Below are 21062 nucleotides of genomic sequence, written 5' to 3'. Positions count from 1 at the left end.
TAAACAAATATTTCATTTGTAAAGCAATAAATCCTATTTAAAGTATTTAATTAAATGTTTTCTAATTTTTAAAGGATTTCCGTGATTTATTTAGGAAAATTTCGACATATCAAGGAAAATCATAAAGAAATTTACGAGATTAGAATTAAATTTCGTACAATATTTTATTTCTTTGCTATATCAATGAATTGACTCTAAATGATAAAGATTTTTAAATTCTCTATAGTTGAATTGAGGGCTTGCTTATGTAGATTCAAGTAATTGGTTGAAACGTTTGAACACTCAACTTAATAAACCAACCAATCAAAATCCAGTTAAGTCCCTAAAGTTTTTAGGCCAAAGAATAAGAAAACATTATTATAAAACTTTGGTGACTAGAGTAATAAACAGCCCACTGTCCCCTCTTTTTCTGGAGGGCTAGGCAGCAGATATGTGCGGATGCCGAGCACTGACTATAAACATGTTCTTTAAATCTGATCCCTAAAATGTATATTTTTCAATCGTGTTCAAAAAATGAACAGCCCCCGAACAAAATAGGAATTGCTCAATTATAATATATCCTTAAAAAACAGAAGTTTAAAAGAAGCTTGTTTAAATAATTTGTTCCACATTTGTCTTTCAAACAGTGGTGATTCAAAATAAACAAAGTATTATTTATTTGTTTTCTCGTAATCATTCGAATGCGGTGGATAGGAACCGGTTCTCATCCATACGAAAAAACTATACCTAGCATCGTATTATATCCAGCTTTCTACGAATATCAAAATTTACAATCATAAGATTAAAACCAGTTTTATATCCGCGGGAAGCTGTTTATAATACGATGCGAGAAATAACTATTAACTTATCTAGACACTTTGAATACTTGTCACATAATTAAATTAAATACAAACCCAACACAAGAAAATACTTTTTCTCCAAAATTTTTGGAAGGGAACAAAGGGTTTCAAAAATAAGCCATGTGACGTCATAAAATGAGGGAGATGAGATGAGATGTGGGAAAGAAAACTCATAAATAAAAAAGATGGATAATCCCTCATTTTTATGACGTCACATTACTGATCTTTGAGACACTTTGTCCCCTTCAAAATTTTTCTTTAAATCATTAATTCAAACTACAATTACTGCATTATAGCACTTATTATATACATTTTTTCAACTTAATACCTTTATTTTTTTGTTTTCCCAATGCACCTCCTAAAATGTTAAACCAATTTCTCCATTTATATGTGTGTGTGTGTGTGTTTGCGTGGGTGTAAAAAACAACAAGAGCCAAAAATAAATTAACCTTTACATATAACTTACAAATTAAAATCATTTAGTAGGAAAAACAAGAACGATTACATCTAATGATAATAAAGCTTGCTAAAATGTTTTTTTTTCATAAAAGAAGAAAATTGCACATGAAAAATAGATTTGCAATTTAATATTATTCTTTACATTCTTTATTATGTTTTTTTTTGCACTGTTGTGTTAAATTTACTGTCCTTATTGAATAGGGGGAAATAATTTATGTACATGGACTTAATATGTGGAATGGATAAACAAACATTACTGATTAAAAGTAATTCCAAACAGACAAACCAACAAACATAAAGAGACAAACTGCAAAGTAGCTACGCTTCTAAAAACAAAGCTCAAACTTCCTTGTCTAGAATATTAGTTAAAGTAATAGTTGGCTAATTTTTTCATGTTTGCCATTAAGTTAATTTCAACTTAATTTGTAAACTTCAACTTTTAGCTTAATGAATTTTTAAACTAGCGAATATTTAACAAATGACTTTAGCATATATTATATGCCAGAAATATTTGCTAAATGGAAAATTAATTTTTAAAATTAAAATTTTACAGTTCCCATTTGATCTCACTGTGAACACAAAAGGTTAATTGAATAATTTTTCAAGTTTCCACTTTAAGATATTAAACCCTCAGAACCATTTTGACCCTTAATAATAAAATACAGCAACTGTACACTATATCTATCTATCTATCTATATGCTAAACTATCTATCTATCTATTCAGGTTTAATTGGAGAAGTAGGAACAGCTGACTACCTGTTAACAGCTGTAGCCGCGCTGAACTAAGCTATCTATCTATCTATCAATATAACAATCTATGTATCTATCTATTCAGTTTTAATTGGAGTAGGAACAGCTGACTACCTGATTATAGCTGGATCCGAGCTGAATCTATGTATCTATCTATTCAGGTTTAATTGGAGTTGGAACAGCTGACTACCTGATGACAGCTGGAGCCGCCCTGAATGCCTTCCATGTGCCTGTAGTCACCGTAGATCCTAACTTTTACCTCAAGGTACGTTTTTGCTTTTAGATTTCAATTTACCAAGAGAATAAATCACATCTTAATTTTTAACCCCCAACCCTTTCTATTCTTGGAAACTTTTTGTCAACATGTTTGCCTCGAAGAAGACCTAAATCATTTCTTTAAAAGATATTATATTTCTCTTAAAATACAAATTAGAGCATTTGAACCGGGATATTACTCAACAAACAATCTGAAACATTTTATTCTTAAACATGTTAGTTTAATAATCACTTGCGGCTACGCCCTTAGAGGCTTTCTAGGATCTATGAGATGCTACCTTGTAAAGGATAACCATACCGGTTCAGTGGTTAGTGAGGTCCTTCAGTCACAGACACAGATCCTGTTACTTTATTATAAGGATAAGAAAATTTACAATTAAAAAAAAATAGATATCATCTGCGCTTGAAATATTGCAATAAAATGATTTTCTATCTAGGCTGGTAGTGGAGATAGATTAATGGAGAATGTTTTAACTACAGCTCCGGATTTATCAGGACAAGCTAGGGTAAGTGATTATTTATGCTTTATTCGTCCATCTTTTAAACAAATTTTAAAACGAGTAAGCATCAAACTATTCTTACTCAACTATACCTATTTATTATTTTTTTTCCTTCTTTATATGTCTAAAAATAGTCGCTAATATGAGCGATTAGTCTAGGGAGAGTGGTGGTACCCTCCCACTAAAATAGTCATAAATCTTCCTAGGACCTATGTAGAGTTACTATGTAAAGGAGAACCATATAGTTTAGTGGTTAGAGAGATCGGTACACACACACACAGACAGAGAACCTTTTACTTTATTATAAGGATACATTATACATATCTAAAACAAGGATGACAACATCCATAAAAGCGAAGCTCTGAAACGGTAGGACAAACGGACATTAACACTTGTATAATGTCAGAACTGAATAATTAGAATGCGAATGTATAAGAGTCAAAGCAAAATTGTAAGTAAATTTGTTGAAAAACTGCTTGATACAGGATAATGTTTATGGACATACTTACATTTTTAGGACTTGAGTATAGAGTTGCTTCGCTTATAATATTGTACTTTGTTGTCCCAGGAATCAGTATACCAAAAATCAGACAAATCGGATAATTAGGTTACATATAAATTTGTTGTTAAAAATGTAAAAAAAATCAACATGTTTAAAATGGACGTACGGACATTCTGGTAATGATTATAGAGTTGCTACGCTTTTTAACTCGTACCTAACTATTATAGGAATCACCATGCAAAATTTGAAATCGATAGGACAATTCTAACATGCCTAAATTAACGAAAAAAGCAATTTAAAAAAGTAAAAAAATCAACATGTTTAAAATGGACGTACGGACATTTTGGTAATGATTATAGAGTTGCTACGCTTTCTAAATCGTACCTAACTACTAAAGGAATCACCATGCAAAATTTGAAATCGATAGGACAATTCTAACATGTCTAAATTAACGAAAAAAGCTATCCGTTACGGACGGACGGACGTACGGACGGACGGACGGACGGACCGACCCTAATTATAGAAAAGCTTCGCTTTTAAAAACGAATATGAATCTAACTATCCTTACTTAAATTTATCTATTCAAAATATATATCTGGGGTCTATCATGACTTCCTTTTCTTTAATTAGTTAGTTAACAATCTATCTAAACTCCATATTGTTGAATGTCCATGTTTATTTATTTGTATGAAGATAGTCGGGGTTAATTGGCTGGATGGGGCTTTGTTAACAAAAAATTAATTTATATGTTAACAAAAAAACAACAATGTGTGTGGAGCGTATGCGATAAATGGGATGCATGTCTATTTAAGAGACACTCTTATAGTTTCATTTATGGAATATTTGAACAGATTTTTTAGTCCGTTGAATTGACTGTCGCTTAAACTGTAATTTTAGTATAATTGATTTTCCAGTATGGCTTAGAAACCGATTAATATCCGCTGGATTAAAACCGTTTCTCAGCCCTACTGAAATATCATGTATAGCATCGTATTATAAACAATTTTCCACGAACATTTAAAAAAAAATTGGAAAGAAATGATAGTTTTGTTAGTCCGGACATTGGCCCCACGGTGCTAACAAAACTGGTTTTAATCTTATAATTTAAAATTTTTCTTGATTCAAGACAAAAACTTTTTTCTTTTTAGAAAAAAATCTAGTTTATATGCACAAATTAAAGTTCAAGAGTGTCCTATAAAAGGCCATCCCTATGCATATGTTTACTGCTTATTTACCCATTCACTTCTTGTTATAACATCATCTCCTATAGGTCAATGCAAACTTTAATTATAAGCAATTCAAAATGAACATTTTAATTATACAGAAATGGACATAGAATTTTTAATTGTAGGAAAATATAGATGCAAAAAGCATATAGAAATTTGTTATTTTCAATTAAGGAAAATTTTTAATGTCATGAAAATTTTAATTTAAATCTAATCTTTTTTTTTCTTCAAAAATTACCTAATTAGTTACTTATTTTGGGATTTATGAATCATTCTAACGATTCTAAACTTTTATATTAATATTCAATATTGAACATTACTGAGGCAAGCGGTAATTACTTGAATTTGTTGTCATCCTTGTAATATGAGTATTCATAAATAACTATAGGACTAAAAGGCTTATCTAGAAACTTATACAATTACTCATCAAGCATTTTATCCTGTCAAAATAACTCATAGTTAAAGAGGAGAAATTTACCCAGGAAGGAAGGGGACTGCTCCCCAAGTTTAAAAACACGTTACTTCATTCGTTGGTTTTTTTTTAACATAGGGGACTTTAAAATTGAGATTTTTTAGAACGGGCTTTACAATCTGGAAGTTACCAAACGTTCCAACCATTAATTTTTATGTTCAGGAGGATAATTTTGTCTTTATCATTTTGCCATGTCAATATTAAGATTCCAGAGAAATCAGGTATAATATAGGTATTGGTAAATGGAAGATAAATCAATCAACTATCTAAAAATAAAATTCCAACTCAAATACTAATACTATGCTTGTGTAATATTAACTTTAAGGGTAAGATTAGTTTTCTTTGCCTTTAATCCTGATTTGGTTGCAATTCTAGTAACCATAATTTTATGCAACTTACATCTTATTTTTACTTTTAATCATTCCACATCTCTTACTTTCTCTCTCTCCTCTTTCAGAAGCGTAGCTACATTAGAATTATAGCTTACAAGTCGTCTATACGTATGATAACAGCAATTTTTATGTCTGCGTTATAAATAGCAAGAGAGTTTAATTGATTTATTGACAATAACTGCAATATATTAAACTATTTTAATTCTTAATAAAAATCTTTTCTTATTTTTTTTGTAAACTTTTGAATAATTTTCAATGTTTTCCCGTTAAGATACTTTAATGTTCTTTTCTTGGTTGAAACGTTTGAACACTCGACTTAATGAATCAACCAATGAGAATTTACTAAAGTCCCCAAAGTTGTTAAGCCAACGAATATGGCAACGTAAAATAAAACATTGGGGACTAGTGTAATAAACAGTTCATTGTCCCCTCTCTCTCTGGCATAATTGTCCTTGTTGTTCGTGTCTCCCACTTTGATTTCTCTCTTACATCAAAATCCTTCAAATTTCTTTTCAGCATCGATAAATCTTTGGCCGTTTTATTTGTGCTTTTTCAGCGATAAAGTAATAAGAATTGTTCACTTTTTCATGTGTAGGGCCCTAGTTATATGTTGATATGATAACAGCACATCATTTATGCAAATAATTTTGCAAATAACTACTGTCAAATGGCTGGTCTAATGTCTTTCTTATGCAAAATATGTTTAAATTGAGATGATAGCCACCGACAAAGTAGTTCTGACTACTTAACGCCGCTGGCAGTGGATTTTATCCAGTGCAAAATTATATAAAAAGAGTGCTGAACTTCTAACTAGAAATAGTTAGGAGGTGGGAAGTTATGTATTTCTCCTTTTTAAAAGATGGCTATACAAATTAATACTTAATTCTTTTGTAACTTGTAAAGGTAATCAATTTTCATTGTAATTGCTAATTGAATAGGTCTTCAAAAAGAACCATCAAAAATTTATTTTTCTAATATTATCTTCATTAATAAACAGGAAAAAATTCTTAGTATAGCTTCGAATCAGGTTTCTACGAATAATAAAATAAAAATCATAAAATCAAAACTAGTTTACTTGGCTTAATAGATTTTAGCTTATAATATTTTATTTTATCATCTGCGGAAAGCTGTCCATGATGCGATAAATAACTACTAACATCTTTTTTTTAAGAAGTTGAAATATGTTCAACAACCCAGCTGGTAAAGATTATGTGTATTTAATATAGATATTGCATCGCTTCTGTATTTAGTTTTGGACTTGGGGGCAAAGTTTGATTCGCTTGGATAAAAAGTTATGTAAAATTTCTTCACAGTGATGTATGTGAATATGCAAGAACTTTTTGATTAACATACATGTACAACTATTATTTTCATAATAGTAGCTTTTCCCAGAGAGTTGAAAGTTATTTCGGGGGGTAGGGGTAATTTGTTCAGGAGTTTTGGTTTTCTCAACCCACGGAAAATACACTAAAATTCCTTTAAGACGATTAGGTATATTAACTAAAAAGCACAACCTTATCAGTTTAGCACTTATATTTTAACTATATTTACTTTATACGCCTCATTTTACCCCCCTCAAAAAAAAGCTTCCACCAATGCACACTCTTGCCATTAAGGTAGTAAACCTAAAGCTAATATTAAAAAAAACGTTAATAAAAAATAGAAGTCTAATTCTTGCTTTATTAACAAAATAAAGGCTTTCAATAAACAAATTGTTTGGGAAGCTAATATTGGACTTAAAAGTTCTATTTATAAGATTTTAAATTCTGATTCTAATATGCATAGTAAAGAATTTTCTACACATCTTTTTGTTTACAGAAAGAAATATGACTCATCAAGAAAACTTTTTTTTACTTTTTTTAATTATTGTACTATTATAAGATGCAGTCAATATAATAGTTGAGGCAAATAAGTTTTATTGAGGTGCCCTAGCCCTGGTTTTGTTTCTCACAACACTTAAATCACGCATATGCTTACACTTACAATAATAGAGTTATAGATTAGAGTCTTCAATCCTGCTTTTGTACATTTTTTCCTCTATTTCTTTATTGGGGGGAAGCGTAAGCTCATTATTTTAAGTAGTATTTATTCAGGGGCTATCTTACCTTTTTCTTCAAGGTAAAGTCTTAAAAAACAAGGCAAAAAAAGGTCATCCTTAAAATACACAGTGTAATTAACCAAGCCGATTGTGAGATCTTAAGTGATGAATATTCCAAAAAAAATTTACCCCAAATAAATTTGCCAGTGAACAGTAAAAATATAATATTAAGACAGAAAAAACTTTCTTAAATTTTCAAAAATATTCAACAAATTGTTAGACTCTAAAAGTAATAACTCTATAAAACTAAGAAAAAATATGCACATACACACATGTACATGCACACAAAAACAAGGATAAAAACTTCTAAAGTAATGAAGCACAAAAATTAATTTGGGATCTTCCTAACTTTACATGTTTATCAGCTGAAAAATTGCATTTGATACATGCTAACCTGCATTTTTTTATAAGTTTGTAGCTTAGAGCTGCCTGTTTTTGTTTTGTTTTGAGCAGAGCCTCTCAAAATACGCAGCTTCACATCGCTGACATTTTCTCCAAAAAAAAGCAAATGTTCACTGTAACATTATGGATTATGGACGATTAGGCAAATAAAGTGAGAAGTCTGTAAATCGTTGAACATTTCAATGGCAAAAGCATGCCGACTCACAGACTGAATTCATAGAGTAGCTTCGCTACTAAAAAAACATTCATGCACATTTAACAAGAGAAAAAAATCAATGAATTCCTTTGTATGGAAATTAGGCGTTTCCAACAAGATACAGCGATATTCATTTAAACTACTCCGATTATATAATAGTTATTTCTCGCATCGTATTATAAACAGTTTTCCGCGGATATAGAATGTATAATTATAAGATTAAAACCAGTTTTTTTTAGCCCCGAGGTGCCGAAGGCACGGGCTCGTGATTGTACATTTTTATATTCGTAAAAAGCTGGATATAATTCGATGCTAGACATAGTTTTTTCGTATGGATGAGAACCGGTTCCTATCCACCGGATTCAAATTAATACGAGAAAAGGCTTTAAACTATAATTTCGTAAAAATCCAAAGTACAAATAAATGAGATGAAAAATAGATTAAATTAATACGATTTTTTTTGTTTTACAAAATTAAGATCTTATAAACTAAAGTAGCTGAATCAATAAGAAAAGTTTTATTCTTCCAACCTTATAACACGCAAAAAATATTTGTATCTTTTGAATGGTCAGGGCAATTTGTATCACTTAAGATAGATGCATTTTTCCTCTGCACATATTCTAACCTTTCTATCTTACTATCTTATTCTTATATCTCTTACTCTTTAAAGTAGAGAAGCTCTTGTACAATTCAACCTTGTAAGTCTGTTTATCGGTATACCAGAAACAGAAAATGAATAGACATTTCTCAACAAATTCTTTTTTGTAAGAAAGCTTTCCCACTTTTGAGCAATATCGTTCTTGTTTATTATATTTATATTTCTTTAAATTTACGATGTCTCTTTTTACTTCAATGATATCTCCAATAATATAAAAGTGAAATAGTAGTACTTAAGTCATCAAAAACTCAAAGCAATTTTATGAAAGTCTCCATGCATTGGCTATTCAACTTAGAAGAATCAATGCTATATCTCATCTCTAAGGGAAATTTTATCTGAAAAAGAACTGTTTAATCCCCAAAATATTAATTATTAAGACAAAAAGTTATATTATGCTAATTGATAGTGTACATAAGCATGAAATATTAGGCGTTACTATTTATAGGAACAATTAAAAAGTTGTAGCTTTATTAGTTTTCTTGAGACAAAATCTCCCTCGAGAAATATATATAGAGCATACAAATAGTTGATAACCTGGCCTGATTTGAAAATTAATTTTCACGACTGTATTGTATATTGTATATGATTGTATAGTGTATGTGTTAGAATTCTGGTGTTTTATGTCTCTATTACATGTTTTAGCAGTGGAGATACTCTTTATCTTAATTTGTTCGCATAGAGCAATGAAGGGGACTTATGTTTGATCCATAAGCAGTATTTACTGTAACAGCCTTTCTATTCTTTTCAATTGAAAACAATTTTTTTTGTGGAAATTTTTATATTTGTATACTTCGTGTGGCAAAGGCATTTATGTTATTTTTAAATATTGAAAGTTTATTTTTTGTCATTTTTTTAGTATAAATACTCTTACTTTTATATAAATAAGTTAAGCCAAATTAACCAACCAAAGATTTGAATGCAATAATTATGTGTCATAAGAAATCTTTAAAGTTATTGATAAATATAAATTGGATATAAAGTTTAGAAAAAATATTGCTAGACCTAATTTTGCTAGTCTATATAGGACATTATTGTTCTATTTACTTCAAACACAAAATTATTTATTTAAAACCATCCCCTATGATATAATTTTACTTTGCAGGAATTCCATATATCTTGAGTGACATAAACCCCCTTTATGTTAGCTAGTCTTATATTTTAATATTTTAGGCTTTGGCAAGACTTGGATTTGAAGTTGGAGCCTCCAGAGTTTCTCTGATTTCATCCTCCCAGCAGTCAATAGCTTCATTCCTCGCAGAATCTACTACGCTTGGAATTAGGTGAGGTTTTATTATTACTCCTGTTACATAGATTGGCTATAGTCCCTTTCGTGGCAACGCCCCATAAGGAGCGATTCGTCGTATTTTCAAAGTGGCTTTTGGTTATTTTAGGTTATGTTAGGTTATATTGGGTTAGGTGATTGCCCCGCAGGGTTAGGCAATTGGCCCCGCAAGGTTAGAGCCACCCGCATGGGCTAGAAATAGGAGAAAAGCTACTGTGAAAATACGAAAAAAAGCTCCTTAAAGGGCGTTACCACAAAAAGGACTATACCCCATAGTTTTTAAGTAACCTAATTTGTGTATTACGTTGTAGGTTTATAATGAGACAGACAGGAAAAAATAACGCGCAGAAATGAAGCTTTGTATAGTGCCTATAAAAATGACGCCATACTCTCCTACCATTAGTCAAATAAAATGTATTCTGGTCTGTCAATGGTAATTTAGTCTGTGTATTCACCTATCATTCGTCATATGTATTGTATGGTGTCACTTTTTTATAGGCACAATAAACAGCTTCTGCAGAGATCCTTTGCAACTTAAAAGAACTACTATATCCCAGTAATAAAGCTTATGATGTCAAAGCCATAGATAGATAAATATGAAATGCTATTACATCATAAAACTAAGGAAAACAACATCTCATACCCCCCCCCCTCTCCCCTCCATAGCCACTAACCCTACCCTGCTGTGTGGCTAACCTAACCTAACGGGGCAAATTTTTTTGCATAAAAATTCAGGCAATGAATTCATTTATCACAGCTTGGTTTTTGCATACCAGAATTCTACATAGTTATGTTTATACATATCTAATATCTTTCTTTTAGTTTAAAGGAAGGGATTGGGAGGGGGGGCCCGGGGGGGGGGGGAGCTAGCTAGAAAGGGGATGTGAAAGGGCTGTTGCTTGCATAATAACGTGCACACAATCTCGCAAAACTATAATAAAGGGCTCGGCAGCCGCCAGCCAGCTGTTAAAAAGCCGCTTTATAATCATTTTTTCTTTTATTTAATTTACTGTTCATTGCACTCAACCTCTCATTAATAATTCAGAATTGGTAAACCAATCTTAAGTTTCCGAATTTATGTCGGCTACAAATACATTTTTGTTTTGTTAAAATGTTGCCTCTTATATTAATGATTTTAAAGACAAAAATGGACCCCAAAAATGCCTTCCATTTTGTTAGAACACTTGCACAAATTATTCTGCACACGTGATGTACAAAATGTTGGTTTTTAAGCTTCAGAGTTTATGAGGTTGCATTGTGAAGTAATAATACAACAATAGATACACCTATAGCATAAAGAGATATACCTGATTTTAGTAAGAATATAAACTTAGCCGGGCACGGCAGCCGCGCCTCAGCCGCGCATAGTCCTTAAATTTAAACACGATTTCTGCAAAAAAAAAAACACGAAAAGATTGATTGTCTGTTTACGAACAAGACTAGACATTCAGCTGAATTTTAAATTTATAATATGACGATATCACTGAGGCTTACACGCTGCTGATATTTAAGAAAAAAATATATTTAATATATACCATCCATTGTGCTCTTATTGGCTCATTCAACTCATTCATCATCTACTGTAGTATATCTATTATTAGAAGACTAAAGTGCCACCATTACATAAACTTTGTAGGAAATAGATAAACATCTAGCACAGAACCCAACCAGGGATGTAAAGGGATAAGACAATGGCAAATAAATTGATGTGTGTCCCCACTGATGATACACAAAATTACTCCTTCTGTATATTACAAGTATTGGTTGAAACTCAGTAAAAGTAACCAAAATTGTTAAGCCAACAAATAAGAAAACTTTATTTTAAAACTTTGGGGACTAGTGTAATAAACAGTCAAATATCCCCTCCTCTCTGCAATCTAACCTTATTACATCTTCTATTTATTGCATGTATTAATATTATGTTGCAATAAAATTAGTTTAGTCTGTATTATGTAGGGATACAAGAAAAAAACGTCCAAGCTTTTTATTTTGGGTGGTTTCAGAGATTTTTTTTTTTTTTTTTGGGGGGGGGGAAGGGTTACATGAGGCAATTAAAGTTGATGATATTTTTTTGTTTAGAAGAGGGAGTAGAGTTTAGATATTCATTTTATTTACATATATTTTGGGGGGGCTGACCTCAACCCATTAGAATGAATGTTAAAGGCTAAATTTTTATAATGGTAATTAAAAAGTCTTGTTTTTATATACTGTAAAAATAGCTTATAGCTAATTTCAAATGGCTATATTTTAGCTGTTAATAAGACTAAATAATTATAAGTTTTGTAACTCTTTTAACTTTTCTCCATGTTTGGTTAATGATTAATGCACTTTTTAGTTAGATTAGGATAAAGATGTTCTTTTCGTATTTTTCTAACCAATTTTATAAAATTATCTTCATACTTAGCATTTTAAATCCCACCTTTTATAAAGGGATAGTCCTTTACTTTGTTCATTCCAACTATGAAGGTGCTAAGGCTAGGGCTGAATTTCATTTCCTGATTATATTTCAGATTCCAGAACCAATTTCAGTAAGCTCTTCATATTTATTAATGTTTTCTATGAATTTACATGTAAGAGATTCCCTTAAGATTCTACAGATTTATTATTAACAGGTGTTATAATCTTAATAAGAAAATGATGTTTTAAAGATCAAGCTATTAAAAAAGCCCTTTGTTTTGATTTTTTTTTATATTAGCAAATTAATTGGGTTTTCTCGTTAAAAATGCAGTTTGTTAGAGTGAAGCTGCTCTAAAACCTAAAAAAAAACAAAAAAAAGTGTTAAAAGAAGACAATTATTTTGAACGTATTATTTAGTAAGTTTAATTCCTACTCTAAAATCACGTAGCAATTCTGTTTAAGAATAGTTGTTTTATTGTCAGCTTCTCGCGAATATTGAAATAAAAATCATAAAATTAAAATCAGTTGATACAGCCATGAGGGGCCGATCAAAAACCCCTTCTAACAAATATGGTATTGACTTTGACTTTAATATTCATAGAAAACTGTCTGTAATACGATGCTATTCATGATTTTTCAGAATCGCTGAGAACTGGTTCTAATCCAGCGGATTTATTCGGTTTCAAAGCCATTCTGGAAAAGTTTTTCTCGTATTCATTCGAATCCGGTGGATAGGGACCGGTTATCATCCATACGAAAAAAACTATGTCTAGCATCGTATTATATCCAGCTTTCTACGAATATAAAAATGTACAATCATAAGATTAAAACCAATTTTTTTAGCTGGTGCCTTCGGCACCTCGGGGCTAAAAAACTAGTTTTAATCTCATAATTGTACATTCTATATCCGCGGAAAGCCGTTTATAATACGATGCGAGAAATAACTATTACTTTTTTTTATTTTTTCCCAAAGTTGCCATTATTTTTTTTTCAAACTGTCATCTACAATGTCATATTTAATTACAATCTTTCAAATTTTCTCTTCCTTAATGCGTAAACATGATAACTAACTATTTTAGTATCACTATCAAAGAAAAATAACCTTATTCGGAAAAAAAAACATTTTTTACAATAAATTTTTTTTTCGCAAATGACGTCATACAATACAAATTACCAATGATAGGTCAGTATACATTTTACCATTGATAAATTAAAATGTATACTGGCCTCTCCTTGGTCATTTGTATTGTGTGACGTCATTTTTTATTAGGCACTATAAGTTGCTTCCAATTGCAGCCATCTATTAAAAACATTGAAGTTCTACATTTCTTTAATGATCTTGTAAAATAACTATTGAATCTATGTAAGATAGCGAGTAAGGGAAATTAATCTGTATAGAAAAGTTATGCACATAAAAAATCTGGGAAATTTTTTGTAAAAATTTGTAAAGGGGGAAATTAGTGCATTTTCGCCAACGACGAGAACATTATAGTGCCTACTGTAGGTTTCCTTTTATTTCACAATGGTATTGTAATGGACAAAATTATTTTTGCTAAATAGTAATAATGGTTTTGGTTGTAATTTAAAATTCTAAATTTGAACACACATTTTAGTTTGTTAAAAATGTGTTGTTTTTATTAAAAAATCCTTTCAGTATCCATATAGAAGTCTCCAACAAAACTTTTAAAAAAGTTTTCTATGCGAAGCTACTCTATCATTCACTCTGTCTGTCCGTAAGTCCGTAAGTCAGTACGAGACGATTTGGGGAGAAACATGACTTTAAACATTAAAGATAGACAGCTGAAATTTTCAGTGAAGATTCCTATGATATAAGCACATCTATTCTATAAATTGTTTTGTCCAACTGTCTATCTGTCATACTTCAAATGTAATTTACCTTTTTTTTTTGAGATTTCTTAATTTTTTTATTTATGAAGGTATAATCTCCATTTTTCTTTTCTTTGTTATGACATCTGACCATTTGTCTTATAACTCACTTTTTTACTTTGTCAATTCCATGATTACACTAGTTATGGTTGTCATCTTTGTTTAATTTGTATCTTGTCCAATTTTAACTCCTTTGAAGCATATGTGTAAAAGGCGGAATTTAATCCCACTAATTTCATTAATTAGCCGGGTTGAATTTCCGTAGTGCATTTTTTTCTACCTATGGTATGCTAGTAAACGGGAAAGCAGCATTTTTACTCTTTTTCTCTTGTCTTTTCTTTCTCTTATGCACCTTTTTCTTTCTTCCTAGATTATAGTAATTAAGAAAATCTTTGAAAGCGCATTTTGTGTTTTTGTTAATTTTTCGATATACAAGAATAGTTATTTCTCGCATCGTATTATAAACGGCTTTCCGCGGATATAGAAAGTATAATTATGAGATTAAAACTAGTTTGTTTAGCCCCGAGGTGCCGAAGGCGCCGGCTAAAAAAACTGGTTTTAATCTTATGATTGTACATTTCTATATTCGTAGAAAGCTGGATAGAATACGATGCTAGACATAGTTTTTTCGTATGGATGAGAACCGGTTCCTATCCACCGGATTCGAATGAATACGAGAAAATAGTTTAAAATTTATGTTCGTTTATTTTAATGTGTTAAATTTTGATTGTCTACGATATAAACTTCCAACCTTCAAATGATTTATAAACTAAAATCAGTTTCTTTTAGTTAGTGTTATTAATACTAAATATTTTGTTTATGAATTTAAAAATTTAAAATACACTTTTTACCTTTTCTTGATTTTATTTTACTTGTTTATAGTTAATATTAATTAAATATCTGAATCAATCTCCCTATCTTAATTATTACCCGCTTTTCCAGGGAGGGAGGGAAAAGTGGACCATAGGTTATACTGGTACTTCTCTTATTCGTTGAGTAAAACCTTTAAGGACTTTAATCAGATTTTTATTGGGATGTATATACCCAACTTTTCAACCAATAATTTTAATCTAAATGAAGGAGTCATTATGTTTTTTTTTTTACAATTTTGGTATACATAAATTTATCGACTTTTATCTTATCCCTTTAGATTTAATACAGAAACCCCCAAAGTTTTATTGCAACGTTTTTTGTTTCGTTGTCTATACAACTTTGGGGCCTATTTATTTTTGATTGGTTGGATCATTAAGTTAGTTGTTTTAACTACTAATTTTAATCTACTGAAGAATTAATTTTGTGTATCATCAATGGGGATGTACAACAATTTATCAGCCATTGTCCTATCCCATTAAAACCCTGAATATTACCATCTTCCCTCATTTGTAAGAAGAAGTATAGTTCCCACTGTATTCAATTCCCCCCTAGCAACATGTATTATCAGGGTTATCAAATTATATGCAAGAATGGATATAGAATATATGAATATAGAACATTATTTTATTGGCCAATTTGTTCATCCAGATTAAAGATAAGAGGACGGGGTAAAGGGGGAGGATGGTTGGATTGTTATTTAGCCAGATACAAGATTCACTTGTTTAGTGTACATGGTAATCTAGTGTAAGATCTAATTGTAATAATAAATCCATTTATTCAAGATAATACTATGTTAAATGTAAAATAACCTTTTGAAATCCCACTTTTACAAATCTTGTGTTTTTGATACTTTGCTTTAAAAATTATTATATTAATCAACATTTAAACAATAAATATTAATAAGTATTTACAACAAATTGATAGAAAATTAGCATTGACAGAAAATACTTTTTTGATCTGGTAACGCTGGCGTTAAAAAGAACTTTAGGATACTCAGGCAACTAGGGAACAATCTTTTCTAGAATAAAGCGATCAATTGAAAATTAAGTAAATCTTTTTGGCTGGGGGGTGAAGTATTCAGTTACACTGTTAAAAATAATTTTTTTATTTAGTATCAATTGATACTCTGGAGAGTATTGGACCGGTAAGTACGCTACAACTATATAATTAATATATAACACTATGTAATACTATATAACACAATAATTATTACTATACAGAACCCATACATTTTTTTAGTATCGATTGATACGCTCTAGGGTACTATAGAATACGCTGTAGAAAAGTTTATAAAAATAGTAATATTTTATACGTTGTAGGGTATCGGAAAATACGCTGTAGAAATGTTTCTTGATTTAGTACCATTTCATACGCTGTAGCGTATCAGACAATAGGCAAGAGAATGGTTTATTAAAATAGTAACTATTCATACGTTCTAGGGTACGAATCTGTACTGTAAAGAATAATTGAAACAGACACCATTCGTGCACACCTCTCATGGAAGTGTTTCAATGCTTGGTCGTTTTAGACAAAGATGAAATGTTACTATTTATGCTCAGATTTATAGTTTTGTTTTTTGTAATTATGACTGACCATAGTTTTTATTTTTAAGGATAATGTTTAGTCCTAAACATCTTTAAAGTAATTTTTTTACTAAATTTACATTTAAATTAATGTTTTATGGCTCTGCTTGGTATGTTTGTTGATATAACAAAATGTATATGTACATATAATAATCATATATTATAAACTGATCTTTCATACAAAGTAAAACAGTTTCATAATCTACAAAGTATCAAAAATTATGATAGAGGGTAACAACAATTGCGAAGGAGGGTAATGAAAAATTACTTCTACCGTACTGAATTTTATTCCCAAGAGCGTATTGGATAATACTCTACAGACAAATACATTATTTAGTACTACATGTTACTTCACAAAACATTACCTAATACTCAATACAGCATTGAAAACTTCCTTGTATTGTAATGAGGTTTTTTTCCTAGTACGTACGGATTGATACTATACATTAATGTGAAGAATATATAGTATTACCTGATGCTAAAAAAAAAAATTATTTTTAACAGTGTAGCCTTCACTCAAATATTTGTATTCAATTCATTATTTCATTATCGTTGTTTGCTGCTTTAGTAAACCTTATAAGAATGGATATATTATTAATTGGATCTTACACCAAATTATCATAAAACACACAGCTGGCTAGATTAACGAATCCCCCTGGATGAATGAACTGACCAATAAATGAGCTCCATGTTAACGAGCTAAATTGACGAAAATTTCCCCCTGTCATAATATCCAGGTATATTCTACTTTACATGCATTCCTATAATATGTTACTTAATAGATATAAATTTCAAGAATATGAAATTTTAGGTAAATGAGCTCTTAAAAAATCTGCCAATAATATGAAAATACCTATATCTCTGTAATTTGCCTCTCCACAAAATATGTTTCATGTACACAATTAAAAAATTAAGATTGCTTACACTCGCACACACACTCACACACACACACACGCACAAACATACACTTACACACACACACACTTACTTACACATACACTAAACAAAATGCACTTCTGTACACACACAAACACTGTTTGTACTGATCATGCCTTTCTAAAAAATCATTAAAAATCAAATGAAGAAGAATCAATCTCAAAATCTATCAAAATTCTGTGAGTTATCATGTTTGGTCTAGCTGTTTCAGAGATCTTTTGTTTCATAATACAATTTGAAATTGAAATTAATAATATTCATAAATCACATAAAAAACATATTTTAGGGAGGGAGGTGAAACATTGGACTAAAAATAAAATTGGTTCCCAAAGAATTATAAACAACATATCATTCTTGTCGAAACCTTTTCACCAATAAAAGTACAGAAGGGTTATTTTTTAACTTGATTGGGGGTGTACACTAATTTATTGTCCATTGTATTATCCCCAAAGATGCCTGATTATTATAAAGCATCTTTTGCTGTTTATGTGTGAGTGTGTGTGTATTATTAGTGTGAGTTTTTGTGTGTGTGTATCATGGGTGTGAGTGTGTGTATTATGGGTGAGTGTGTGTGTGTGTATGTATTTTGAATTTCCTTATTTGAAGCAATTAAAACTAATTTGGTAATTTTGACTCACATGCTAATAATAATACGTTGATGAATTCAAAAATTTTAGGAAAGTTTGTCATATATGATTTATACAACTGTAAGACCAATTGGACTTTTAGTGAAGTGTTGGTTTTTGAAAATTAAAATAATAAAATCTCTAAAACGGAATAACTATTTCCATGAAAAACAAAATTTTGATTTTTACAAAAAAAATGTCTATATTATTACTTGGATCTTACACCTGATGTTCTCTAATAAAATAAAAGTCGCAGCGGGCTAATATAACGATACCCCCGCGACACCCACCCCCTGTACCCATCCCCTTAACTCCTACTGGATGAAGGAACTAACCAAGAAATGAGTTTTGTGTTAGCAACCTAAATTGACGACGATTTTCCCCTGTCATAATATCCACGTACATTCCATAAACATTATTCCAAAACACTTAACTTGTCCGAAAAACGTGCAATGATGTAATGAGGAGTATATGCTTATATGGAGAGCCTTAATTCGAAAGCTAATGGCTTAAAAATGCGGCTTCTTTATTTCTTTTTAGTGCTATTATGTAATTAATAATATATTTTAATTTCAGGGTTTCTAACATCTTGGAGTTGGTTCCTAGACAACTTAACATAGGTAAGTAACTTTAGTTTTCTTTCAAAACTCAAAGTTTAAACACAATTTCAATCTTATTTGAATCTCAATTGTGTTGGATAATTGAACATGGTTTTCAATTGAACAAGGATGACAACATCAATAAGAAGCAAAACACAAAAAAACATAGATTGAAATACTGACAATACGCTTTAATTTCATTTTTAAGAATAAAGAATATAATTATCAAAGAAAAAAAAACGAGAGCTTTCTCACGAATTTGTATATTTTGTATGATGACTGACATACTGACGATCCAAGTAAGTTATATTTGGGATGTTTAGAGCAACGGGAAATTGAATTTTGATACTATTATCCACAATATCTTTGAAAACGGACAAAAAGCACCAAAAATTATGGGGAAATGCAATATTAATCAAATGAAACTTGTAAATTAATCAAAAGTATTTACCATGTATTATGTATAGGTCCAGCGGTTGAAGGTTTCCTGTTGTCCCTGGCACGTGACACCCAACCTGTTGTGGCTGTTGTGCTGGACCCAGCTGATGTCGTGGCTGTGGCGGAACATCTCAAGCATGTCAACATCAACAATCAACCCATCTGGATTTTAGGTAAGAGTTTCTTAAGCACGGATGCCATTACTCATACCTATAAAAGTAGCGCCGATCAAACCATCTCCTCATCATTTTAATTTCAAAGTTATTTAAAAAACGTGTTTTTTTACCCTTGCAACTCAACCAAGTGAAGCCAAAAATCTAAGGGGTACTAGATTAACTCAATATGACTAAATCAAAAATTTGTTTTTGGTCCATATGTAATATTAAGTAGTTAAACCTCAGTTTTTAAAAGTGACACTTGGCTAGATTCATAGAATACAATTAATCTAAGATAAGGTTATATTTTTTGTTAGGAAGCATATCAATTTTATATCTGTGAATTTTTTATTTGTTTTTCTTGAAACAAAATACAAATACCTAATTTCTAATTAAAATATTAAACAATTTCTATAAAAATCAAAAAACCTAATAAAATTTCGTGGTCGAAAAAGAATTAAACATGAAAAACTTTAAATATTTGATTTGCAGACAAATATACAAAGAATTTAGAAAAATATAGCAGTGAAAAAATTAAATAAACCGTATGATATGAAATTCTTTTACAATTGGTTGATTTCTTTAATAGTAGCAAGTCAAATGCTTGAAACATGATAAAACACAAGAAAAAAATTGATTTGTTGTAGCTAATAGTGCATATCTTTTAAATTAAAGATAATATTAGAACAATTTTTATCTTTAAAAAAAATCGACGAAGCTTTTTATGTAAGTTTTAGAGAATAATTCATAGAAATATTAACTATAGCCGATGAGAAAATTTATTTTTTTACCTTTGTCATGCTGACTGATATACGAATGGACCGACTTTAGTTATAGAGTAGCTGCGCTGCTTTAAAGGAAAATATTAAAGGAGGAAATTTAAATAGAGGATTTAGAAGACTAATTTTAGCAAATCATTTGCTTATTTGTTAATCTGATATGCAAAACCCTTCCACTCTTCCCCTCCTTCGTCTCATGGACTGATGATTTTTATTTAATCATGTGGTTTCACATTCAAATATATAAGACTAATTAAGTATTCAAACAAGGATAAAAACAACCATAACTGCGAAGTTTAACCTATTAGAAGGTCACACAAATATTATTCCAAAACTCAAAATACAGGAATAAATATATTATATTAGATTCTTAAAAATCTAAAGATTTATCATGCTATGATGGACATACAGACTTTCATGTAATGTTTATAATGTTACAGGAATCATCATGCCAAGTTTGAAATTGATTAGACAATTCTAACATGCCTAAATTAACGAGAGGGTATCCGATATTGACGGACACACCATACCTTTTTTTCAATTTTTATTTGATAAAATTGGTTTGTCAATATATTTAGATTGGACAACTATTAGACTTCTTGAGATGCTATGCTCTCAACAGAGGAAAAATATTTAAATGAGACAGTCATTTGAATTTATCCTTTTTCGCCAATTTAATGGAGGTTGATTTTTTACAGACTCTTATTTTCACACACACACACACACACACACACAT

General features: G+C 30.3%; 1 protein-coding gene across 1 annotated transcript in view; it reads left to right on the top strand.

Annotated features, from left to right (window-relative positions):
- Positions 1–21062, top strand: part of LOC145313219 (metabotropic glutamate receptor 8-like) — a 156071-nt gene that overhangs the window by 36598 nt on the left and 98411 nt on the right. The window contains exons 6-10 of the mRNA XM_080152517.1: positions 2211–2314; positions 2763–2831; positions 9942–10051; positions 18932–18975; positions 19422–19565. Coding sequence (XP_080008643.1) covers positions 2211–2314; positions 2763–2831; positions 9942–10051; positions 18932–18975; positions 19422–19565 — 471 coding nt within the window. The remainder of the gene's footprint in view (positions 1–2210; positions 2315–2762; positions 2832–9941; positions 10052–18931; positions 18976–19421; positions 19566–21062) is intronic.

This window comes from Acartia tonsa, chromosome 3, assembly GCF_053477335.1.
Source record: "Acartia tonsa isolate MP-2025a chromosome 3, ASM5347733v1, whole genome shotgun sequence".
In the NCBI taxonomy this organism is placed as follows: Eukaryota; Metazoa; Arthropoda; class Copepoda; order Calanoida; family Acartiidae; genus Acartia; species Acartia tonsa.
The sequence above is the reverse complement of the archived record's forward strand: the minus strand, read 5'-3'. Positions and strand labels throughout refer to the sequence as shown.